The 26,038-nt window shown below is 40.3% G+C and overlaps 2 protein-coding genes and 1 long non-coding RNA gene across 7 annotated transcripts; 2 read left to right on the forward strand and 1 right to left on the reverse strand.

The window, feature by feature from the left end:
* The first annotated feature begins 4,763 nt into the window (after positions 1-4,763).
* nexn (nexilin (F actin binding protein)) lies at positions 4,764-16,160 on the forward strand. Of its 3 annotated transcripts, XM_035647979.2 has the most exons (15): positions 4,770-4,996; positions 6,887-7,306; positions 7,414-7,611; positions 8,821-8,905; positions 9,013-9,161; positions 11,009-11,209; positions 11,311-11,484; positions 11,779-11,967; positions 12,575-12,766; positions 13,207-13,251; positions 13,588-13,782; positions 13,944-14,165; positions 14,403-14,591; positions 14,718-15,081; positions 15,234-16,160. In XM_035647979.2, the coding sequence occupies exons 2-15, from the start codon at positions 6,938-6,940 to the stop codon at positions 15,245-15,247; spliced, it is 2,586 nt and encodes an 861-aa protein (XP_035503872.1). In that variant the 5' UTR covers positions 4,770-4,996; positions 6,887-6,937; the 3' UTR covers positions 15,248-16,160. The 3 variants fall into 3 exon arrangements, with proteins under 3 accessions (XP_035503870.1, XP_047192800.1, XP_035503872.1); XM_035647977.2 differs by lacking the exon at positions 15,234-16,160 and having other exon boundaries at positions 4,764-4,996; positions 14,718-15,116; XM_047336844.1 differs by lacking the exons at positions 13,207-13,251; positions 15,234-16,160 and having other exon boundaries at positions 4,769-4,996; positions 14,718-15,116.
* Positions 11,306-13,296, reverse strand: LOC118318385. Its single transcript, XR_004795705.1, has 3 exons — positions 13,058-13,296; positions 12,432-12,898; positions 11,306-11,439 (listed from the first exon to the last, which is right to left on the reverse strand). It is a non-coding gene; the product is annotated as an uncharacterized LOC118318385 (long non-coding RNA).
* A 784-nt stretch (positions 16,161-16,944) lies between the features above and the next one.
* Positions 16,945-24,732, forward strand: mindy4 (MINDY lysine 48 deubiquitinase 4). Of its 3 annotated transcripts, XM_035647982.2 has the most exons (18): positions 16,949-17,326; positions 17,602-17,721; positions 17,941-18,161; positions 18,255-18,528; positions 18,623-18,873; positions 18,999-19,051; positions 19,165-19,277; positions 19,381-19,497; positions 19,623-19,714; positions 19,927-20,028; positions 20,249-20,312; positions 20,561-20,626; positions 20,715-20,782; positions 20,879-20,942; positions 21,362-21,523; positions 21,724-21,904; positions 22,179-22,257; positions 23,127-24,732. In XM_035647982.2, exons 1-18 carry the CDS (start codon positions 17,267-17,269, stop codon positions 23,173-23,175), a joined length of 2,136 nt encoding a protein of 711 aa, XP_035503875.2. In that variant the 5' UTR covers positions 16,949-17,266; the 3' UTR covers positions 23,176-24,732. The 3 variants fall into 3 exon arrangements, with proteins under 3 accessions (XP_047192802.1, XP_047192801.1, XP_035503875.2); XM_047336845.1 differs by lacking the exon at positions 21,362-21,523 and having other exon boundaries at positions 16,947-17,326; XM_047336846.1 differs by lacking the exons at positions 22,179-22,257; positions 23,127-24,732 and having other exon boundaries at positions 16,945-17,326; positions 21,728-21,877.
* Positions 24,733-26,038: the final 1,306 nt, after the last annotated feature.

Below are 26,038 nucleotides of genomic sequence, written 5' to 3' on the forward strand. Positions count from 1 at the left end.
AAGAGCTTCTGCAAAATTACAGTACTTCACATTAAGAATTCAACAAGTTCTAAAATGCCCATTATGTAGATTCAAAATAAGAAGATAATGATATAATCTTTTAAAAAGTGTTAAGACTATCGAAATAAATCAAAGAACTACTAAATCTGAACATCAGACATCAACATTGAAACATTGGGGGCTACAGCATATGCAATCAGTTGACGAAAGAACTTTAGTTAATTTTGTGTTTCCTGATTTACCGTATTTGTCAACAATGAAAATGTATTCAAGACCATGTTTATTTTAATAACTATATACATATTTTTCTGAACATTGTTCTATGAGGAAGGATCGCAAACGTACACTGAGTCAAAGCATGAGATCTTTTCCTAGTCATAATTATTAGATAGGGTCTTTTTTTTAAGTTACTGTCTCTCAAATCAAGTTGGTTGTTATACTTTTTTTGCAGAGGCATGCTCTAACTGTTTTCACTAGGGGGCAGTAAGAGATCCATGAATTCTGCTCAAGCGATCAAAATGAAGTAACAATAACAGGAAGGAACTTGGAGGAGGTTCTCTAGGCTAAATTATTGTTTCATTGGTTTAATGGTTAAGACGGCAAAACACATCTTAAAAAATAAATCAAAGACATTTCAGATCTTGGTACCAATTGCATAATAATGGGTGCATCATAATATTGCATAAGTTTTTTAATAATGTGGTTAGTGTATTTAAGAGAGATTGTTGTCAGCCTTGTATAACACCACTCATAGCAGGGCTGTCAACAAACCAGTAATGAAAGGTTATGTCTGACTTAACTCCATGCCTGTTGTCTTAGAGTTCATAATACATTTTTAACTTTGGGCCATTACAGACCACACCCTACAGACGGACAGAATAATTATTTTTCGCCGACAATCTTGCTCTAGCGTTGTAGCCAAATTTCAAATCACACTTGCCAGTTTTCCCATTGTTGCATATAGTACGGACTTGAGTCACTTGTTCTCTGCAAAATTCAATGTCACTTAAAGCTCTTTTTTTCCCTCACGTGAAAATAGTCACTTTGCCTCGGTAGCAGCTTGGTAAGAGTGTGGCCTGGTCTGCTCACAGTCAGCACCTGTTCTGTGGTGGAGCTGCTTTTTCCTCCACATGACAGCTGAGCACTCAGGAGTCACAGCTGGGAAATCATGCTTGCTTCTGATGTGCTCCACAACAGACATGGTTCAATTGCAAACCTCTCAGAGATAAATTCTGCAGTGTATTAACTATAATTCGTTAAAAAAAATGGCACTATTCTTAACATCTGCTTGTCTTGTGTAAAATGAACATGCCTATGTGTGTGTCTGTTTGTTGTTGTAAATTTAAAGCTCGCAGGACTTGGTCAGTCACTTCAGCAGCACCACATTTCACCTTGGTGTGCCCAAAGACAGAGGCACCATGGAGTTCTTCACCTGCGGGCTGATCACAGTCAAGTCTGGTTAGCACATTCAAACCTACAGCAAGAACACAACTGAGGGTCCTGACGACCTTCAGATCATCTTACAGATCAGTATTGTTGTCTACTGTTGCCCAGGAATAGCAGACAACTGTGCTGCTCATTGGCTTTTTTAAATTTTCTGTAAATTGTCACTTCCCCAAAACACCAGTGTCACTATAGGCATCAAAACAATGTAAAGACAAATTGACACGATTAAATGTAGGGGTTCTTATGTTTTGGTGTGGGGGAACATATGTGCTCTTAGAAATATGGTTTCCAAAAAGGTTCTTCTTTAAGAGCTGAGGTTCTACTAAGAACCACTTGCTGAAGTTGCACAATTTTTATTCTTTGGAGAGGGAATTGTAAATCATAATCAATTATGGATGCCGTTGGTGCTGGGAATTGAACCCCAGTCTCCCAGCATGAATGCCCTCAAAAGCTTAGAAATGTACTAATACTCCAACCCAGCAGAGAGAAGAAGTGTGATCACCTGTTACCTGAATTGATGCTAGAAGCTGGATTGAAGTGACAGGAGATCGAAAAACTCTCAAATGTTATTCCAGCAAGCTTGAGTTGATTATCTTAATGTTAGCATTTGTCTCGCATTTTAAGTATTCATATATATATATATATATATATATATATATATTTTTTATATATATATATATATATATATATATATATATATATATATATATATATATATATATATATATACACACAATATTGGGCACCAGTGGCTTAAACAAGATACAACATGGAGGTGTTCTCGGTAGAACCTCTAATATGGTTCTGGGTGGAACATTTCACGGACAGTTCTAGGTATAACCCTTTATGTTGCATAGGTGGAACCTCCTAGAGCTTCTGCCAGGAACCAAAAAGGGTTATCCTAAAAAATATGGTTGTCAATAGCAGCTTTATAACTAAAAGCGCATGAGTTACTGTTGTGTTGGCACATTAGTGAGCTGACTGAGGGGAGTCAGGAATTATTTCACCGGCTGCTTTTACGTGTTTGAGACAAAATGGTTTCAATGATGGGGGGGAGAGTACAGTAGTCTAAAATCTGCTGAGATGAACCGAAAATGGAGAGTAAAGTAAAGGTGTGGACAGGTGGCACTGGTGTGACATGCTGAGACGGTCTTCTGGGGCTTCAGCGTGGGGTGAGGGGCTGTACCACCGCAAAAATATTCGTAGGGGAGTCGGGGCTGAGCTGCGGCAGCTGAGCCTCAGGCCCAGTCTGACTCAGGTTTGCTGTCCCTGCAGCGTTGAATGGCTGCCACAGCTGTGGTGCTATTTAAAGCGGTCCCCTTGTTGTCCCTGATGTCCTGAAGGACTATGAACAGAGGAGGACGAAGCCCCTTTGCCCTGAGAGTTCACAGAACAGACCCCCTTTCAACTGACGCCTTCTAAGAATGGAGCGAGTAAACCAAGAGATAAGAAGAGCAACTCCAGAACATTCATTTTCTTACAGCTTTATTTCTTTTGATGTTCAAATGTATAACTTTAAAATTTGATACAACATGCTAACAAAAAGCCATGTCAATGCTTATGTCAGATACAGTAAAGAAATGAGGTCCAGCGAGAACAACGTAGGGACAAGACAAGACAAAACATACTGAGCTTGATGTACATTTGCTGGCTGTGAATTATAATACAACCACTCATATGTACAGCTTTTCTCAGTTTTTCTCTGCATTTTTCTCGAGTTGTCTGCACCTGAAGTGTTTTACTCTTTGCCGACAGGGACCCTCCAGTGTGTTTTAATGAAAGGATCCTCACTATTTCCATCTTCTCTTTATTCCAATGACACTGGCTCAGATTCCACTTCTACTGATAGCGAGAGCCTTGGCCCCTCTTGTTGGGGGTTTCCCAAAGCCTCAGGAGCTCTAACTGGACAAAGTGAATAATTGCTGAAAATTATTCGCTGCTTACTCTGACAGCTACCTTTAATCTGAAAAATTAGTTAGTTAGTTTCACTTTATAATTGTCATGTAAATGTGGCATTACAGTTTACCAAAAAATATACTACAAATCTTATGATTATTTTGATAAAGTACCAAAAATAACCTAACCGCAGGATCAATAATGTTTTTTTTGTTTGCCACCTCTCAAAGTGGTCAGTAAAATCTGAAGAATACTTGAACGGGGACTTGCTATGTTTTCTGCCAGAGATCTGTTTGGCCAGTGAGTCAGCAGTTGTGCATGATTTCTATTTACATCAATCCACAATGACAGAACCATCTCGGTTCAAATTTAGACTCATCTATTGGGTAGTGTATCAGGGCTATGATGCATATTTTATTCTGTAAGCTTATAAATAAGTTAATGTTCCTAAATGTACTGTAATTTTATGTCTGACGACACGTGACCATATTGAAAAAACTGGTGGTGATCGGCTCTTTGCGCGATGATATGAGTTTCAACCGTCATTGCATAGCAGAATGACAGCAATATCTGGGTTATCGCTCTCTCTCGACAATGGGAAAGCTGGTGTTGCTCTTAACTGATAAGTCAGGAATCCTGGCTCTAACAGACCAACATGCAGATAATGATAATGTCTGCAGTGTTCCCAAAAAGACTTGACCAGGAAGTGTGTCTCTGCTGGACCAGACAACACAGTTATACTTCCCTGGTTAAAAACAAAAGTGTAAACTGACAACATTTTAGTCCACGACTGTCTATTTAGCATCATAACCACTAATTATAGATGTGCATAGCACACTATAAAACTGATGTCAGTTTTTATTAATTGTATATATATACTGTAACTCCTCTGGGCAGCATGAGTGAAGGCCCACTGAATAATATGACAATGCGATGTAGTTGTGGTTGTTATAAATGTCTTCATAACGAAAGTCATAATCCTTTACAGAAATGTTGTACATGGAAAAACTCCTAAAACGTAATTTTAAAAATATATTGCTTGATAAATTCTTTGTGTACTCATTTTAAGTGCTAACTGGCAAATGGGAGAAAAGACAGACAGAAATTCCAGAAAGAGAAAGCACCATGTAAATACACATTAAGGACATATATTAAAGAAATGTCGTTTAATAAAAAATATCACTCAGGTCATTATAACCTAATAAGTCAATGACCTATAATTTGAATGCATAGCCTTTAACAATAAACTGGCTCCAAAATAACCATCACAATAATTTGGTCCCGTGTCCGAGATTTGCGATTATGATGATGATGATGATTGTGAATGCAGCTGCGCTGTGAGTGGTCAGGACGGGACCGCGCGGCGGCATGTGCGCGTCTGTGCGAGGCGACAGCTGCACCTGCGGCAGGCGCGAGCGGAATGCGCTATCCGATGGAAAGTAACGGTACTTTTATGGAAACGGCTCCGCGACACACAACCAGCAGCCAGTCGAGCTGTCGCAGCGGTGGTCGCGTCTCGGGTCGTCCCGCTTGGCTTTGAGTTTCACCTCTTCTGTTTTATATCTACCCGACGGATTTCTTTTCTTCTTCTTCTTCTTCTTCTTCTTTTTTTCTCTCCAACTCGTTTAGAGGAGGACCACTGCACGCTCAACAGGTAATGCCTGATTTGCATATATTACATACATTAGTTTATGCAGCCAGAGGAGATCCGTGGATCCATACAATAAGATGTTGGTCGTCGTTAAGGAATCTGCTCGAGTTTAATCTGTGTACACAACAACAATCTGGGCAGACATCAGGTGCATCAAGTAGACATCTTAATGTGTACACCAAGTCTTTTTTTTATAATAATAGAAGTTACATTTCCATAATGTCCATAATATTTGATGCTGCATACAGAATCAAACAATATAATCCTGATTGCCTTAGTATGGCCCATAAATACAATAACATAATAATCTACTTGTATAAATGTCAGACTCTTCTGGGGGTTTTCTGTCACGGTCATGATATGTTGTGCCAGCTGAGTACAGAAATAGGACATCGCCAGCCAAACCCTAAACATTTCCTGTAACTGCATTTCTTTTTAACATTATTCGAGTCACTAAGAACTTATTATGAAATATTGTAGTTGAATTATCTGAGTCAGAAGACTATCAATGGACAACAGAAGAAACACTGTCACAGGCTGTTTCTTTGTTCAGTCTGCTGACATTCATCTCCATGCTAATGCCACTTAAGTTGGGAGATGAGGGGAAAGGAAAAACTGATCATAATCGAATAACTGGCTTTTACAAATTGATATTTAGCAGAATGGCAAACACCATGATTTATGACATGCTGTTTGTTGTCAAAAGCAGAGGTTGACCTACACAACTTTGTTGTTATTCTAATTTCAAAAGCTTTGACGTGTTTGTTAATCCTGTATTGACAGAAACACGAAAGCTCTATGCTATATAGAAAAATACAATTCATTAATTTCAGCCAAGAGACTGTGATTCATAGCTCTGTATCTACATTGTTTGTGAACCATGTAATACAGAATGCACCCGCAGATGCAGAATCATGACATACAATTATCTTCATGCCTGATTGGAAAAAGGTATTCGAGGACACTGATAATCAGCAACAATTCAAGTGTTGGACAACCAGCAGTCCCAACAGTCCCTCATCCATCCAGTCGTCTCGCTCTTAGTCTGGCCATTTTGTCAAGGTCTGTGGGGCGACATGTGGGTTCCAACTTGAGCTCTGTCCCACTGCCTATCACTCATCAGAAATAGCCATGATCACATGTCCTGCACCCACAAGTGGGCTATTAATAGAGGTAAGCCAGCTTCGTTCTCAACCAGTGGAAGTGGAGCAGCCACTTTTTGCCCCTTAACTTTGCTGTCAAGACATACTTGTTGCACATATAAATCCCAGCACTAGATGCAGAAAACAGTGACATTACATTATTTCAAATAATGACATTCAAGTGACACTGCAGACTCATGAATCGATTGGAAGAAGTAGAGAATCAATCATCTTTTCAAATTGCAGCTAAAATGGATGAAATTGATCAAATCTGGTGTTTAACTGAGCAATTAAAGCACAGATTATGAAAAGATAGAAAATTAATGAACAATCTTATTTAAACGCCTATCAAAACTTTGCTAAAAGTAAACCTTGTCTGGAATCTTGATTGTTTTAGTGCACAAATGGAAAGCCATTAAAGAAACAATGTGAGGGTCAGGGGAGCACATAAACACATTCAACTCTGTATGGATCAAGTTATCCCAAACATTAATAAATATGAAGGGTATTATAATATTACAAAAGGATATTCATTATTTTTATTTTTTAAAGCGCCAGGCAATTTTGTTGCTTAAAAGCATTTTGCAAGGGGCATATTTATATACTGTATTTAAAAAAAACATCTAATATATCTGATACTTCAGTACAAATGTGTGATATGTTCACATTTGTTATGTTTAAAGCAGATCAATCAACTGCATATCATGCATCAATAAAGTAATATTTGCCCTATTTCTCATTTGCTCTACAGGTGGGACATTTTATCAGAGCCTGTTTGTCAACTTGTCATTGTGGTACAAACATGACGGAGGTGGCGCAGGTTGCGGCGGTCGTCGCCCACGACATGGATAATGTCACGAATGAAAATGAACACAGCACGAGCGACGCGGAAAACAAGGATGATAATGTGACCCAGGAGGAGGACGATGTGGCAGTTAACGAAGATGACGACGCTGAGGAGACAAGTGAGAAGTCCCCGCAAAAAGAAGACGAAGAGCCTTGCCACACGAATGATGATGAAAGTAATGAAACTGACAAGCCACGTGTGAACGGTGTGGAGCACGAAGAAAACGAGAAAAAGGTCGTAGCACAGGATGGAGAGAAGAAAGACGATGCACAACCTGATACAAATGAGGAGCAGAATGTTTCTGATGTGATACTTAAAAAAGAGGTGAGAGAGAAGTCTGAGATGAGAAACATATTTTTGTATTAACCTTGAGAGAAACCATCCAACCTGCTATATTCTCCCATATTTCCTTTTGACTTGTTGACCTGCAGAAACTTCTCCGATCCAGAAAGCCGGTGGCAAGAAGTTACGTGCCCAAGCTGAACAAAGACAAGGGGGATGTGACAAGCAAATACGAGGTCATGCAGAAAGCCAGGGAGGAGCGCAGCCGGCAGAGGAACAACGATGAGCAGCAGAAGCGGAAAGAGCAATTCATCAAAGAGAGAGAGTGGAATCGCAGGAAGCAGCAGGTCAAAGACTGATAACCCCCACTAACCTCTGACCCTGACCTACATGCATGATGAGGCATGACGGGGTGACAAGGCTACCAGTTTGAGTGAGACTTCACTGTCTTCTATACACTGCAACACCCATCACACAGTCCTTCATACAATTAACCAATTAATCATTTTAATTTTATATAATATTCATAATAAGTTTTTTTTTCAAAGGTAACATTAACCTTATTGATGTGCACGAGGAACACTGAACAAGTTAACTCCTCTGTCCCTCAATCCATAATTTAAAATGCATGTTGTGCTGCCAGGCATTGTTCAGTTCAGAGATCTTTTTTTTTAAAATCCCAATCCCAATCCTACATGTAATTTATAACAAATATTAGACAGAAATAATCAACAATTTCATGGAATGGTTTTTCAAAGCATATGTCGATCATAATATACTTAAATTACCTAATTGATCTTAACCAGTCCATCCCACTGTACAACCAACCAATGCAACCAATTTATAGAGTATGCTCTGTATAAGATTCTCAGATGTGAGAGCTGCTTTTATCTCTTTTATTTATTCTCAAACAGAATATGTGTATGTTTTTGAAGTGTACGTCAGAATGGGTTCTGGAAAACTGTAATGGACATTTCCTTTAATACATGTAATGAATGTATTAAGTGAGTGACAAATCGTAAACAAACTAATAGTCAGATTAATCTATGATGAAAATAATAGATTTTCAGAAAACGTGTCTTGGACTTGATATGTCATCATAGTATAATTGACGCACCTGAAGAAACAGAATATACATATATGTAGGTTATTGACATGTAGGATATATATTTTTAACTTAGATGCAGCTTGTAGGAAAAAAATGTCAAATGTGTGTGTTAAAGATTAAGAATTCACAAGGTTAGGCAGCTTTTCCTCGGGATCGACTGCGGTGAAATAAATGCAGTGATAGGGTGTTATGTAATAGATAATCAGTGATACTTAGACTGAGCAACCATCCTGTGTACAGCTGGTCAGGCTTGTCCACCTACGCTAATGTCCTGTCTGTGCAAGAATATCATGGCCCAATCACAGGGCCACCTGCAGGTCACATGACCCGGCTATTAGCAGGGATTAGGCCCTTGCTCTTGCAGGGACCAGCATGGCTCCTGTATGGCAAAGGAGATGATCCGAGCTAAACCGTAAACTCGCCACACTCTCCATCTGATCCACCACAGATAAAAGAACTACTGGCATCCAGCGATGAGGAGGAAGAGGTGAAGCCGGCAAAGGTAGAAAAATCCTACGTCCCCAAAATCACAGGTAAGACACACAAAGGGATGCACATAGTCGGAAAGACTGATGTTCAGTGAGGGATGTGGGACGAAAGGGAGGCTTAAGGCTTGTGTCATGCTATGTGAAATCCTCAGGTAGTGTGAAGGGGAAGTTTGCAGAAATGGAAAAACAAAGACAAGTGGGGGAAAGGAAGAGGATGGAAGGAGAGAGGAAGAAAAGGGAAACCCAGGACAACATGGAAAAAGCCAAAATCAAGAAGGAATTGGCTCAGAAAGCAGCTGAGGTGAGTGAACCTGGCCTGAAATCCCTGCACAGGGAAGTGGAGCGGCATGTCTAGGTGGCTCAGTTCTGCCTTTCTGATGAGAACGGCGTACTTGTGTCTGTGATGATTCAGGTAATCCTCAGCTGCCACTAGGTATGTGGCATTTGAGATCCAAACAGTTGGCAGAGGCTGGATATAGGTCTGAAGCCACCAGTAGGATTGTTGACATGACCAGTGTGTGACCTCATGGTAAATTGATGACCTTTATCTCATCTCACGGAGTAGGATGGAGCAGGAAAATGATCAGTACATTGCAAGGCATTACAGATGGAACAATGTGGAACAATGGAGTTTTTTGGGTTATTATACTTTCAGACAGATGGCGTAGTTCTTGGGAATGGTTGCGTAAGCATTCATGTGCCAGAGAGGCAATAACATATGCAACATTACCTGTGACTCCTTTGCCCTAATTCTGCTCTAGTCAGAACAGTCCCATAATAACACTAACAATTCTTTAAACATTAAACAGGTACATGAAAATATCTACCGAGAGTGTTATAACAGTATACGTTTTCTTCAGTCTTTTTACATAAAATGTGTCTTTTTGACAAGATTAGAAACGATCAAGGCCATAGCTACAATTGACGTACCACAGGGATCATTACTCTAATTGATCTAATTTAGGCTAATTTAATAATTGTTTAGATGTAGTTTTTTTCCCCACCAGGATTCAGTTTTTTTTCAGTGCATGTGGCGCAGCTGTAACAATTTCCCTGAAGGGATCAATAAAGTGTTATTTCACCACCTGAATTGTATTCCTAATAGCTTGGACATGGCTTTGAAACAGCAGTTAGACATCTATGTTGGGAAATAAAACTTTATTCAATAGGTCTGTCCTAGGAACAGAAAGTGAGGATAAAGTTATGAGATAATTATTGTCCTGAGTTAAGAAGCAGCTGTTGATTGTCAAAGAATTTTCTTTTAAATAACTGCTCCGTTTTAATAAAACTTTATGAGAATGTATAATTGGAACAACTTCACCAAGGATGAATCCAAATAATTGAAAAAATATTGGGAAATTCAGAAAATCCTGACTACAGCCCTAATGTTGTAAACAAAAATAATGTCACTAGCAACCTTATTTCTTCTGAATAATGAGAAAAACACAGACTCATAAATGGCACAATAAAACCCAAAAGAAAACATAAGTACATCCATCTACAAGTACTGTAACTACAGTTCGTACGTGCACATTTACTTTATACCTTTTATTTTCAGTGGGTAAGATCACAATTTTTTTACTTTGATATACTAGTTTCCTTGCCTTTTGTTTCAAGAATCTTTCCTGATCAACTGTTTAACAATTCAAATGATCATGTTCAAGATTCAAGAACATGATCATTGTCATTGTACAAGCATAAACTGTCAACCTCAAACAAAACTGTTAAAACCTGTTATAAAAGTAGTCCATGAAATATAAGTTAACACAAGTTGAGGTATGAAATAGTGTTAATGATATGAATATAGTACAGTATATTTTAGTTAAGTTTGTTGAAAAGCACTGACTTAGTGAAACAAGTGAAACAACTGGAACAGAGCTGCCAGGTGTAGACAGTATATGACTGGCAACTGTTTCCCACACCTCGTCGTGACTAAATTAGCTCTAGACCCCCTAACTGTGACTGAATTAGACTCCGCTATCTTAGACCGACAACCCTCCTCTGACCTACTGCAAATGGTGCAGGGTGACATTAGGCCAATAAAGTTGCTCCCATCCCTGAATAGTTTACCATTGACTGACTTGACAACATGTTCTGTATTTCACCATTCCTTATTCCTTAATCTTATTTTACCAAACACTTTCTCAGGAAGGAGATGACACCATCCTTGTACGGGTGGTCCCAGCGAAGGCCTCCCGACATCCGGGCAGAATCAAGGTGAACTTTGAGGACATGGAGAAGAATCGAGAGGAGGGACTGAAGAAGAGGGCCGAGGAGGAGAAACAGAGACAGTACGATGAGAACAAACGCTCCTTCAGGGAGTCCAAGCGGCGCTCGGTTGTTGAACAGGTAGGAACAAGGATAAATAAACACCAGGGCATTTTCTGCGAACATTCGTCCTACATTCAGATTTTGTTTTTTATTCCATCCTTACACCTGTTTGGCGTTAGGATGAAGAGGAGAAGCCCTCTGAGAAGACGCAGGTGACTCCTGGTAAGCTTAGAATGACCTTTGAGGAGCTGGAGAAGGAGAGACAGGAGCAGAGGAAGAGGCATGCTGAGGAAGACGCCAAACGCCGCCTGGTAGAGGAGAAGAAAGCTTTTGAGGAGGCCAGACTGGGCATGGTAAGCAAAACTAAAATATCAAAACAACAACAGTGATTTCAATGGACAGTTGAGAAAAAAAGGGGGTGATAATAATTAAAACTTTTAACATGTCTGATATTTTACTATTTTCCTTCATCCGGAAACTGACAAACAGAAATATCAGACACACTTCTGGTGTGATAACCTGAGCAACCACAGTGGAGTCTCTCTGGATTCCTTTTACACCTCATCATTTTCCACATATATATCTATTTTTTGAATGTTTGAACTGTTGACTCAGTGCTGCTGTTTGCATGTTTGTTAAAATATCAGGGAGAAGATGAGGAAGGAGATCCGCCATCGCAGGAGGACAAGGAAGAGTTCCGACCTGGAAAACTGAGGTTGAGCTTCGAAGAGCTGGAGAGGCAAAGAGTCGAAGAAGTGCGCAAGAAAGCAGAGGAGGAGGCCAAGCGGCGGATGGAGGAGGAGAGGAGAGCTTTCGCTGAAGCCAGAAAGAGCATGGTCAATATGCTTCCCATTAATCTCAACAAAATCCATAATACAAACTGGAGGCAGACAAGTTCCCAAACATTTTAAAGATGGGAGCATTCAATGATGCTTTCAAGTTTGTTGGTTAAATATAAGGTTGCAGCCTGCAGCTGGTTAGCACACTGACTGGAACACAGATCACCTGTCTCTGTCCAAAGGTAACGAAATCGGCCGATCAATTCCTCTAGAATTGACAATTTGATATTTTGTAGCGAGTTAATGTCCAGATTATTTCTGGACTGGGAGCAGTAACTTCCTGGTGTCTCTGCTGGTTGCCTGACAGCCCCTCAGGGCCGAGACATGGTCCATTATATATCTCACAGTAAACACGGGTTGATGTTTTTATATTTTGTTACCATTGGGCGGATTCTGGTCAGCTGTTTCCATCTTCTGAGCTGTAGCTTCCTATTTAACGAACAAATGTGAAGTGTACTTACCAATATGCTTTAACTTGAACTAGAGGTAGTTGGTGCAGGAGCCACACTTTGAGAAGTTACACACGCCTGGCAGAAGAAGACAACACCATTAGCCACTTCTTGTCTACTCTCCTCAAAGCTCAACTCTGTTTGTTTTTACTCAGCTTGTGGATGAGGACGACGAGGCGCTGATGGCCTTGGTGAACCTGGAGGGCAGTGAGCCCGGGAAGATATGCGCCAGTTTTGAGGATCTGGAACGACAGCGGAGAGAAGAAGAGCAAAAGAAAGCAGAGGAAGATGCGAAGAAGAGATTGGAGGATGAGAAGAAGCTCTTTGCTGAGGCCCGCAAGAGTATGGTAAGTGCTCATGACTCAGAAAAAATTGTTGTGTGCATGTATTTTTTCGGCTGATCACTAACAAGTCAGTACGTTGCTGTTGTTGCTCAACGTTTGACTTAATTTGCTGCGGCTGAGCTGCTGCGCTTCCATCTATAAAAGAAACACGGAGAAACTTTTTTAACACACAACACAGAAAAAAATGTACATCCATGAACTTGATACACATTTTCATGATCATAGTTATTATTCATATAACATTTGTTAAAGGCACTATACATGAATCTTATTTGTGATCTACATCAAACTTACACTTATTTGATATTATATTTTCACGCTGACTTTCTAATTGGATTCTAATTCGATGTGCATTCATCTATTTTGTTCATGTAATATATCATTCTTCCCGGCTCAAATGGCACCCTGCATTGCTGTTCCCTTCTCCAAATTATTTTTTGAAGATTCCTGGCCTGGATCAGGAAAAGTCTGCATATGGAGATGAAACAGTAAGATATTTTGTTCACACAGTATGCTACTAATAATGCATTTCATCTACAAGGACACACTGGTCTCCAGGCGACAGTGTGTATTTTGGATGCATGTTGTCTTAAATCCTACATACAAAAATAACAATGGCTACTGCTTGTTTGTTTGTTTGTTTATTTGTTTGTTTTATGATGTTGTTCAATTGTGGGTAAGTAGTTGGACTGTATTCTTTTTTTCTCTGGTATAAACTAAAGCCAGTACTCTCTTAGATTTTAAAACAACATTGCCATAATCTTGAATGGAGTCTGTTAAGTACAAATACAAATCTCTGCCTCTGTGTGTACTTGTGTGTATAGGTACTAGATGAGGAAGAAGGGATGACGAAGAGTGAGTCACAGGAGGCGCTGTACCCTAGAAAACTGGAGATGAACTTCGAAGAGCTGCTAAAAGAGAAGGAGGAAGCTGAGAGAAGACGTAAGGCGGAGGAACGCAAAAAGAAACTGGAGAAGGAGAAGCAGGAATTTGAACAACTCAGACAAGAGATGGGCGAGGTGAGTCTGGAGCAGTTGAAAATTCACGTGGAGCATATCCATGAGCATATCTTATGTTTTCAGAGCGTAGACATAGAAATTTCATTACTTGTTTTACTTGAATTAATGTTTTAACGTATCACAAACATGCAAAACTCAACAAATGTTCACTTCTTGCACAGGATGAAATAAATGAAAGCTCAGATGTTGTAAGCAAAGAGTATGAAGAGCTGACTAAGCTCAAGAGGACCGGCTCCATCCAGGCCAAAAACCTCAAGTCCAAGTTTGAGAAGATCAAGCAGCTGACGGAAGAGGATATTCAGAAAAAGATTGAAATGGAGAGAGCACGAAGGAAGGCCGTTGATGATGAGATTAAAGAGAGAGAATCTGAGAGGTTCCAGGAGGTAAGAAAACCCCACACTATACAGTAATGTTTATCAATTATTCAAGATGCTACAAACAAAATGTATAAGTTTGATTCATTAAAATGAAGAAAAAAAATCTCCCTCCCCATATTTCTTCTCTATAAATTCATGAAATGTTACTTGACTCATAACTCATAAGTTTTTCTTCAGACTAACCCTTTTCATAACACCATTGGAGGATTTACTCATTGACACATAAGATGCTGTGGTTTTCAGGAGGACGAGGGCGGCGAAACAACTCCTCAGAGGGCCGAGGAGTCACCGTTCAAACAAAAGGTGGACATGCGAGCCCGATTTGAGCAAATGGCGAAAGCCAGAGAGGAGGAACAGAAGAAGAGGATAGAGGAGCAGAAGCTACAGAGGATGCAATTCGAGCAGCAAGAGATTGATGCTGCACTCCAAAAAGTAAATCTTCCATGTTCATGACCATATATGTATTCCTGATGCATGACAGCAAGGCAGGAGTTTGTTTTAAGGTCGCTTTGACTCTGGCAAACACGTCTTCTTCTTCTTGTTGTCATCTGTTTGCAGAAAAAGGAGGATGATGGGGAGGACGAGGGTAGCATCATCAACGGCTCTGCGGCCTATGAAGATGAAGAGGACCACGCCAGGTCTGGGGCACCGTGGTTTAAAAAGCCCCTCAAGAATCAATCAGTGGTGGACCAGGAGCCAGTTCGGTTCACAGTTAAGATCACTGGGGAGCCAAAGCCAGAGGTCACCTGGTGGTTTGAGGGAGAGATGCTCCAGGACTGTGAGGACTATCAGTATATAGAGAGGGGGGAGACGTTCTGCCTCTACTTGCCGGAGACCTTCCCAGAGGACGAGGGAGAGTACATGTGCAAGGCTGTGAACAGCAGAGGCACAGCAGCAAGCACCTGCATCCTCACAGTAGAAAGTAAGACCACCTTGGTGTGATTGCATGCCTGCATGATACCTCCTGTGTGGATTCCAGCCTCTCTCTATGAAGTGGACCGCATGCACCTCTTCCTTGCGAAGCTGGGCCGAGTGGCAGATGTGGATAACCGTTCTTCTGTTTCTTTCTTGCAGCGTATGACTACTGATGCCCTTCTTCTACGTTCTGGAAACTTTCCCTGCTGTCTCTTACTCCCTTTTTAGAACTTTGTCCCTTATGGTATGGTATGTTCAAACAGCAGAGGGAAGACAATAGCAGTATGCTTGGCATTCCTCAGGGAGGGACACACACTCACACACAAAAGCAAGATGTTGTTTACATATTGCTCAATTGCAAACGCTGCACTCCCTGTTAGAGTAGGATGATACGTGTGCCAAAAACAGACATGATTATTTGTTCCAAGGGTTGCACAAAAGCTTTAGAACAATCTTCACTGAGAGGCCCTGATGATATTTGTGATAACAGCTATTTTTAAGTATTGTAGTACTGTATTGTAAATATCAGACTTTGTTATGTTTTTAGGCATTGAAATGTAAAACGTACAATGTCTTTGTCTGCAGATTTTAAAGAACAATATACAGGAAAAAAATCATACAAGCTCGGTAAGATATTCTACTACTGCTCAACAACTTCATCAATATTAACCAGTATGTAGTTTTCGTAACCTTTCCCCATATTAGTAAACGATATTGTGATACTTGCCTAGTATTATAAGGAAGTCTTCTCCGTGGGGTTTGTTTACAATGATATCACATTGTAGTTGCAGCCGCCTGTTGGAAAAACAAAGCAATTTGAACTTGTGTACATCCTGAATTTCAATGAAACTCCAGATGAAATTTTTTTTTTAACTTCAGCATCTAAACAATTTTAATATGTTGATTTTTTTCATGCACCAATCCCCCCTTTTTCTTTTTGAATGTAATACTCTTGATGCAGTTGTCTTGATTCAGTTGTGCTGGACAATAGGTGACCGTTTTATGGTTTGATAATAAAAAAAGCATATAGGCTAGCCTGAATATTTGTCATATGAAAATGTTTTAATAAAATGAACAAAAATAACCGCATTTAGGTAACGTATGTTATTGTCACGTTGTGTAATATGAGAATAATTTTTTTTTTAATTTTTTCATGATACAATTGTATTTAATCGAATGCTCAGACAATGCTGGGTGGTGGATCAGAAAGGGGAATAATGCATTATTTGCAGGACTGCTGTATGACATATGACAGATATGGTAAAAATGCTTGGTACCACTTTACATTTACATCAGCTGATAAACAATAAATATTACACAGTGTTATATTGAACCCTCAACTAAGGACCCTCACTCTGTGGACAAAAAAAAGTAACTTTGATGATCATTGTGAGGCCATAAATGTGTATGGTGAAGATGAAATAAAATCTACACTTTATTTATTTATTATTATATATCGTCACATCCAGACTGCTATGAGTGATTTTCAGAGGGAAGCCAGGTGAAGAATAGTCTCTGTCATTGGTCCTAGTAGAGTTTATATGCAATATTTTGTTTATGTAAGCTGAATGTTCTGTATAGTCACAATTAATCTGCTACCTCCTCTTGATGTTTCAGTATGTCTAACATAACTAAAAGCCCAGTTCATACCATTCTGATAACACCTGACACCTGTTAGAATTAAAGATCAGATTATCAGTATCATTATGATCTGGTAATTTTCCTATTCAAATTTTCCTGAAATACAGAGAATATCACCTAATGAAACAGTCTGCATAAAAAATTTAAAAAAATAAAATTAAAATTAAACTAAAAAAATTCTCTGTTTCCAGCGCGATGAGGAGGCAGCAACGTGAATTTACACAGGTGAGCATTTTCCATAGGAAGGAACCTGGCCGCCATATTGGTGCAGCTCATCCACTCACCATATCCGTGGCAGGGGGGAGCGGAGCGACCCGCGTCACTATGGAAACGCACGTTGCCGAACAACATATCTGAGCGCCGCGCGCAGTTTCACGGATCTACAGCGCACACGGACCGGTCCTCTCACACGGTCCGCCGCCTCGTCGACCTGCTGCAGATCTGCGCAACGTCCCGCCGCCGCAGCTTGCTGGTCCGGTGCGTTAGGGGGCGGACGTGGGCAGAACAGACCTCTTGTTGAATATCTGTCAGAATCGATCTACATCCCCGTCATGGCTGTTTCAGTCGAAGAGGTTTCTTCGTCCGTCGTGCGGGAATACCTGAGTAGAAAGGTAAGCGGGCTAACGCTAGGTGGTGAGCATGCTAACGACACACGCTAACATCGCTAGCGTTAGCCTGCGACACGCAGTAAGCGTTAACGGCGATGCTGCGTCCAAATCCATATTTCTTTTTTGCTCTTACGACACAAATAAAGTTTAAACTGTGAGACCAATGTATTGCGTTTGACCCCGTGTGTTCTGTTTGGCGGTGCACTCAGCTTCCGTGACCGTGGTTAAAATCAAATAAAAAGTTTTGCCTGCCGCTCATGGAGGTGTTTACTGTGCAGGGGCTGAAGAGGACCATCGCCTGTATGGACGAGGAGCATCCGCGCACAGAGGCCAGCGTCAACAACAGGTCGCACCTGCGGCAGATCCTCAACATAGAGAGTCTCTACAGAGGGAACAAGGTGAGTGTCGTGCTGCTGTTCGTCGGGAGACGTCCTCAGTTTAAATGTCCAAATGACGTCAAACGTCAACAAAAAAAACATGGCGTCCCACCGTGTCTCTGACTGGCGACCAGGGCACAGGTACCAGGTGGGTGGTCAGGACAGGAACGCTGCATTACAGCCGCTGTTCAAGTGAACAATTCAAACAAAAGTCCGAGGCTGTCATCTGTGTCATTGCAGGTTCAGAGCTCCCCCCTGAAAACACTGCTGGAGATTATTGTGAAGCATCACATTGCGGGTCCGAATGCTGACATGATCCCCGGCAGTGACAGTCGTCCACTGCGGTCTGCTTCAGCCTCCGGGTCCGCTGCTTCTCCTGCCGCAACGCCAGCAGCGACGAATGGCACCAAGACGGAGGACAGCACCGCAGACTTTGTTCTCAGCAAACACATCAAATTTAGGTATTTCACAAGAAATATATTTGATTATTCGGTTGCTGTGTTTGACTATTTGAAGATTGTTTTGAACTTATATGGGATTTACGTGTCTCACAGGTCTCACCTAGATGAAACCTGCTCTTTTCAACCCACATATACCTCATTAATGCCGGAAACGGACTGTCTGTCTAGCAATAATCAAACGTGTTTCTGGGCCTTTGGCTCAGAAGACCACAAAGGCAATCCACTGCTGGCTCCCGTCCAGGGCAATGAGAGCTTCACGAGGAGAGAACCAGAAAGGAAGACTCCCGTCACTGAGCACACCCAAAGGAGCAAAACTAATCGAATTACACGTGGCATGATGGCTGGGCCAATAGCAAGCACAGCTCAGGTACTGAACTTCTGATGCAGTTCTTAGAACAACGGAATGTTGATCCCCTATTTGTAGTATTCCCTTTTCCTCACCTGGTGTTTTTCATTTTAAGGAATCAAACAAAAAAAGGCCAAGTCGAAGGATAGAAGCACCCCAGCTGCTGCTTAGAAAACAAGAAGAACACAGGCAGTCGAGGGATCTCTTAGTGACTGGCTCCCGTCCAAAAAGCTTTGAAAGTGGTCTAACTGAAATCAGCTCAGCTTACTGTGTAGGAGGGAGACGGGAGTTGTGGAGTGCACCAGAGAGAATGCAGAGTGAAAACAGCTTGGAAAAAGAGGAACAAGATTCAATCACGACAAGAAAGTAAACAGCTTTAAGATGTTAGACACATGATAATCTGTGACTGAATCGTTTTATACAGTTGAGCATGTTTGACTACTGATTTCCATGCTTATGTTTAAAGTTCTTATATCGTGTCCTTTTTGTAGGGTAAAGACCAGGCCAAATGTGCCTGACTTGGATGTGTCCGAAATGCTCTTAGGTAGGTTCTCTGTGTAATGTAGTAAAATGTTGTAAAAAAAAGGCTTTATCCCTTGTCTGTGACTTTGTTGCCCTGGATCTGTCAGAGCTGATGGTTTGCGACTGTTTTTCCAGATGATTTTGATGATGATGATGACACTCTTCGAGACTTCTCCAAAGTGTCCTTTCCGAGAACCATCATGGAACACGAGTGTGCAGGCCGCCCGATGGACCAACACATCGCCATGGTGGGTGATTTATGACAGGGTTTCTTTAGAAACGCTAGGGACAGTTGTTTCTGCAGTTGCCTTTAATTTTCCCGAGTGTTTTTCTGTTTCTGTTTTTCCCCAGGAATTGAAAGCGGTTCTTCTTGGTTCCAGTCTGAGTTGTTTCAGCGTTGAGTGGAGGAATCAGGGCTTCTCATTCTCAGAGACGCATGACCTAAGTTATGGAATTGTGCAGAAAAAGGTTGTCTCGACGGTGCAATCTTGCTAAAATTCAGTAATCCGGCACACAGATTTTCGTACGATTTATTGAATTGTGGAATCGCGTCTTATATACTTATATTTGTCCTCTGTGTATTTATTATCAAGGGTGGTCCTTGTGGAGTTCTGGCATCAGTCCAAGCAATTGTTCTGAAGAAACTGCTGTTTGAGAACACTGAGAGCAGGAATGAAGGCCTTCAGTACGTTATCCTTCAATTCAGAGCTCTTGCCTGTTCTCGTGACCTCACGGTGCCCGAGTGGAATCACTTGATTCCTTTTTACAGCCATTAAATCATATCAAGGCGTGTTTAGCCACTGATATAAGAACCGACCCCTGAACTTTGATATGAACTGTAATATTACTCCGGACGAACTGCTTTTCATTCAAATGCCCGTTCTCGTCTGTTCTCAGGAGGTTAACACCTTCCAGCCACGCCAGAAAAAAGTGTCTGGTTTTAGCTGTGGCTGAAATCCTGTGGAGAGCTGGCGAGGAAAAACGAGCCACTGTTGCACTGTGAGACTTTACTCTTTAATCCTCTACATCGTCTAGTAATACACAGCAAGATCCACTTAGATTGCTTTGTTGAAAAGTTCATATAAAGTTCAACTCAGATGTCCCACCACCATCCTTCCCTTTATCTGCACTCTGGCAGACCCATTCATCCCAAAAATACCTGATGGATTTGCCTGATCATTTGGAGCATTGATTTAACCTATTTGATTCTTTTTAACAGAAGTTCAGGAAGAAATCATTTCACCCCAACAGGGCATTACAAATCTGAAGGAGTGTTTGAAAAGGTATGGACCCACCACAGCAGAGACACCATTGAAAAGTATGTGTTGAAGTAAAGTTAGAGATCACCATAACTAAAATATTTGGGTTATTGAGCCACTTTTCAATTTGCAAAAGCAAATTGCACACCGGTAATTATCTTTGTTTCTATTTTTAGTTAGTTCCAAACATTACTTGAAATCTTCGTCTCTACCGGCTATGCCTTATTTGCAGCAACATTGTTATTTTCAACGCCGTTTTATTTTTGTTGTAGATAACATTTTTCTCTGTGGACAGCATCACGGACCTGCATTTGCTTTTAGAGCGGCACATTGAGCAGGTGAGCGACTCAATATCATCTTCCCCAGTAAGTTTGGCCTCTTAATATGAAGAACTTTTTCAGTTCTATCCATCTGTTTTTTCCACAGTTTGAGGCCGGCGTGTTAGGATGCATTCTGCTGACCATTTCTGCCGTGCTGTCCCGATCTATTGAAAAGTATGTAAAGCCTCTTCAACACAATTACTCAACAATATGTACAGTAGAGATGGCTATGAACTTTAAAAATATACCTTCTCTTTTTTTTTTTTGAAGAATAAGAGAGGATATGGATGTGCCCACCACCACGCTCATTGGAGCCCATGGTTACTGCACTCAGGTTTGACGTCAAATCGTTCAGGGGCTCTGCGTGTTTGTGTGACACTGGTGTAGGGACTTCATCGTGTTGAAATAGTCCGTGCATGCCAAGTGTGAAAGGCATTTGTTTGCTCGTATTTCTTCACGTCTGCTGCTGTCAAAGTCAATAGTACAGTTTTTAACTGGCAGTGTTGAACCGTTGCTTCAAAGCCATGTCATATTTATAAACCAACAAACAGCTCTTCAATCAGCAACTGCAAATATTTGTAACAGATAAATTAAACCAAACACTTAAAAATGCACTATGATCATGCAACAGATGTGCCCGCAGGACGTAGAGTTTGTTGATGGCACAACAAAAGATGATTCTCAGTGAGACACAAAAGATATTTTAATCGATGCAATACTCAAAAATTTCGCCTTTCTGTTTTTACTCATTAGGAGCTGGTCAACTTATTGCTCTGTGGCAGAGCAGTTTCTAACGTCTTTGACAATGACGTGGAGTTAGACTCAGGCAATGGAAACATGACTTTACTCAAGGGAATCAAAACCCGCTGTGATGTTGGCCTGCTGTCCTTATTTGAACATTATAACATCTGTAAGGTGAGACACATTGCTGACTGCCCCCCCCCCCCCCCCCCCCCCCCCCCCCCCCCCCTCACATCTGTGGTGCACAGATGTCCCCATAATTACAGCAACGAATGTCCTTAAGGCTGTTATGGAATGAAAGTCTGTTATTCATATGATAGTCAACAAATATACTACTTTGGCTGTTTGGCTCTGTTTTATTTTGTTTATTTAAGGTAGGAGTTTACATGAAGACTCCCCATTTCCCCATCTGGGTGGTGTGCAGTGAAAGCCACTTCAGCGTGCTGTTTGGCCTGCAGAGGGAGCTGTTGACTAATCCGGACAGAGATCTGGAGTTTGACCTCTACTATTATGATGGACTGGCCAATCAACAGGAGGAGATCCGGCTCACTGTGTGTACGTGGTTTTACCCACATTTCTCAGTGCACATGTACTTTATGTTTTTGATGTCATGGTCCTTATAATTTTTTTATAATGTGAACACCCAGTGATTATGTAGTGCAAGCCATTCTGAGTACATTTTAAATATACAGTTGTTATTTTGATGTCTGTCTGAATCCTCAGGATCTTTCCCCACGTTGATTCCTGAATAGTGTGAAGTTAGTTTGCTGTGGAACTAATTGTTAGTATGTCTAAAATGAAAATGCTAATTAAGTGTTTGCATTTGTAGCTGTAGGCAAGTCCGCCATGACCTGTCCGGAGCTTGACAACGATCTCACTCCCCCACTGGAGCACTGTATTCGAACAAGGTAACACGGGTCATACACCCAGACAAAAACATCCAAAGAAGTTGACACAAGTTTTTGTCATTTATTGCTGTTCAAATTCCTTTCATTATCTACAGAGAGCTTTAAGTTGTAAAAGATATTTTGTGCCTGGGTCCTACCTGGCTGAAGGTGTTATAATATTGGGCTGACCGTTCGTCCGTCTGTTCAATCGTCTGTCTGATTCTCGTGAAGGCAATATTTCAGTAAGGCCTCACCAAGGCCTTTTGAGTGTGATGCCTCAAGATCGCCTTGACAAAATGTCTTCAAATTTTGCACAAATGTTCACATGCACTCTGATTAAATGTTGGGGGTCAAAGGTCAAGGTCACAATAACATCACATTCTTGTGTATGAAATATATCAGGAATGCCAGGAGGGAATTACATTACATCTGGAACAAATGTCCATTTGGACTCAAAGAGAAAACCGATTTGAATTTGGAGGTCGAAAGTCAGAGGTCAAAATTGCAGTGACCTCACAAAGCATGTTTGTTGTTTGGCCTTGTGAACGTGACATCTCAGGAATGCATTGAGGGAATTTCTTTAAATCAGGCACAAATGTTCACTTGGACTCAAGGATGAAATGACTAGAATTGGGTGGTCAAAGGTCAAGGTCTCTCTGATGTCACAAAAGGATTACGAGTGGGATTAATAGGATAAAATATCCCAATAGGATGAAAATAATGAGTGACAACATTTTATATTTAAAGGTCAAAGATCAAATTCACTGTGATATCATAATGTTATGCAACAACACTTTTTGGCCATTATTTAACAGCATACCTTCTACTTGATTGGTGGAGCCACACGACCATAAAGTAGTAAATGTTTGTTTTTGTTGGGTTTTTTTCAGGTGGACCAATGCGTTTGTCAGTTGGAATGACACAGAGCCTATTCTCTGACTCATCACATGGTTTGATGATATTTTTATTACTGCCAGGACCCTTAACCAACAATAAACATTATGCATCACCAATGCACATTTTTTTTATTTTTACACACAATATTTAAATTTTTTCATATGTGTCCATATATTTCAGCATTAATTTTCTCATCTCTTGGTGGCAAATTTGATTTTGTTCTGCCGTTCGTTTACATGACACAAGGGCGGAGATGTTACCTATCGCATCATGTATGTACAGCTGGAGGACTCTGGGCCCATAATAGGACATGGCAAATCATATCAGCCACACAGTCTCATGCTGTTGTCAATAAAATTATATTTCAGAAGCTGAAATAATTTAGTTTTTTAAAAAATGTTTAGCAATAATGTGTGAAAATGAATAGGCTGTATGGAGACTCTTATATGTTGAAGGTAAAAGGTACATGCTACTTGTAGTATTGACCACAGTTGCCTTTTCTCTGCCTTTCTTAATTGTTTATATATATATATTTATATTTGCCTGCCTACTGCTGATTATAAACCTTATTGAATATTTTCCCACCATATCATAACAAATTCAACAACAAAGTTTGCTTTTGAAATTCCCTTTATTACATTAGCAAGTATCATAATCTTGAAATTAGGTGATCTGTCAGTTTGTATTGTATTTCATTTCATGCCGTTTGAAGATTACATTATATAAATACTGACTGTGTCCATGTGCCTGTGTGCGTGAGACAGAGGCAGGCAGGTCTTGTTTCAGAAAATAGTTCAACAAACCCTGTGTCTAATGATCAATGAAGCCTGAGATGGGAAATTTCAGTTCCAGAAAAGCTGATCAGATTTAGATCAATAAATTTAGCATGTGCCTGGTGAATGAAAAAAAAAAAAAAGCCATCATCAATGGAGCTCAAATACTACAATTCACCATGGCAACAGGTAAATTGCAGTTGAAAGAGTATCTAGATTCTTTGTAATATATAAAAATCTGTCTGAACAGCATTAAATGATTATATTTCAACATGTAGTTGTTTTAAATAGAGTAGACGAGTGCTGTGAAATCAAGTTCAGACAGTATTTGCAAATTTCAGACTATAAACTACATTTTGTCCAGCTTTTACATGTTAAGTCTTTTCAAGTGCACTACAAACACGCTCACACACAAATATCACACAATCGACATTATATTACTGTGTGAATCGGAAAAAACTGATGAAAAACTATGTCGGACAGCCTCTTCACACTTGGCAGGAGGAAACAGAGATAGCCTCAGGGTTGGTTGAAGAACACCTGCCAGCGAGCAGGTTATAGTTTTACTTCTCTTTTCTAGAATGGAAAACCCAGAGTTTACCTAATTTTAGGATTAACAAACCTTCTTTCTGAAACCGGCCCCCGTTAAAGGCTCCAGACACAAGACACTGAATGTTATACTCACCTGCTACTTATGATTGCCTTGTTGAATTTTCATATTTGTCACACCTCTTAAATGACTCGGTAGCTCTTGTTTTGTGTCACTCTCTTACTGTACATCCCTCCATCACGTTGGCTTTATAAACACTTCTGTCACTAAGCACAAGTGCTTTTTGTTGATTTTTTTTTCATGAAGCTGCTGTTACATCGAGAACATGATGAACAATGTTGAATCAGTCCTTGTAAATACAATTAAACATTGGAATATTGGTATAAGTATTATACATACATTTAGTTATGTAGTTATGTAAATTAAGTAGATATATATACTTCATTATTATTACTATATTATTTATATATTGTTTTTGAGTCGTCTAAAATAGAGCAAAATCTTATCTTGAAAATATAAGTGCTTCTGCAACCATTGTCATCTACACCAAGTTGCCAGTTAATTAGGTCGACCGAGCTAAAACTAATGCAGTCTAGCACAACAGTCCTGCAATTAATCATACACGAAGGTTGTTCATGTTTAGTGTTACATGTTAAAACGTGTTAGTTGAAACTGTTTCAGACAACGTGGATTTCATTTCAGAGGATGTTTGTGACGCTGTTGAACTTTAGTGCAGTAGACAGTGAGGCATTTCTCTTAGTTCGTTAGCCTCGTAGAGGTTGACATGTAGTTTTCACAAACTGCATTATGATGGTATAGCATAGCAGCTTGTAAAAGTAAATCTGTTAAAATATGAATTTAAATCATGAATTACTGAATGATGAATACAACAAACAAACGTATACATTATGCACAACATTCTTAGTTTTGCAATATGCTTTTGCCCCCCCCTCCCCCCAAAAAATAAAAAATAAATAAATAAAAAAACTTGGAGCTAATTGTAAATTAACTCTTGTGTGAAGCGTCAGGGTGGAAAAGAAAAACAAGATTCCGCTGAAAGATGCCTTGCAGTGAATTAGTGCCTTCAGTATCAACCATGGCAAACGTCATAGCACACACAGTGAGGGGCATGCAGAGTGGGTGGCAGGCAGACCTGTGCCAATACCTCCAGCTCATGGGATCAAAGACACTGCAGCTGGCGCACAGACAAGGCTGCAGCAACTCACTCCCCATCAAACTGTCGTGTGCAACGTGGACCAGAGTTCATATTATCTTGTGTAGGGGCCAACGTGGATCCAGACCAACAGCACACGATGAACCTCTTCTCTGAACTTCTCTCAGTTAAAACTGTCATATCCAGAACATTTTCCATTTTGATCTCACTTTAATCACTATAACTCATTCATCGTTCCTGTATTTTTCTTTAATGTATGTGATTGGTGACTCATGTACTGTAGGGGTTTATACACTCCACAAAATGCATAGGAAGATCCATGAATTAATCATGAGACATGGAGTGAATCAATGAGCCCTCTACAGCAATTTTACAGCCATCAAGGCTACTGCCATCCCCACAAATAAG

This window comes from Scophthalmus maximus, chromosome 13 (genome assembly GCF_022379125.1).
Source record: "Scophthalmus maximus strain ysfricsl-2021 chromosome 13, ASM2237912v1, whole genome shotgun sequence".
Classification (NCBI taxonomy): Eukaryota; Metazoa; Chordata; class Actinopteri; order Pleuronectiformes; family Scophthalmidae; genus Scophthalmus; species Scophthalmus maximus.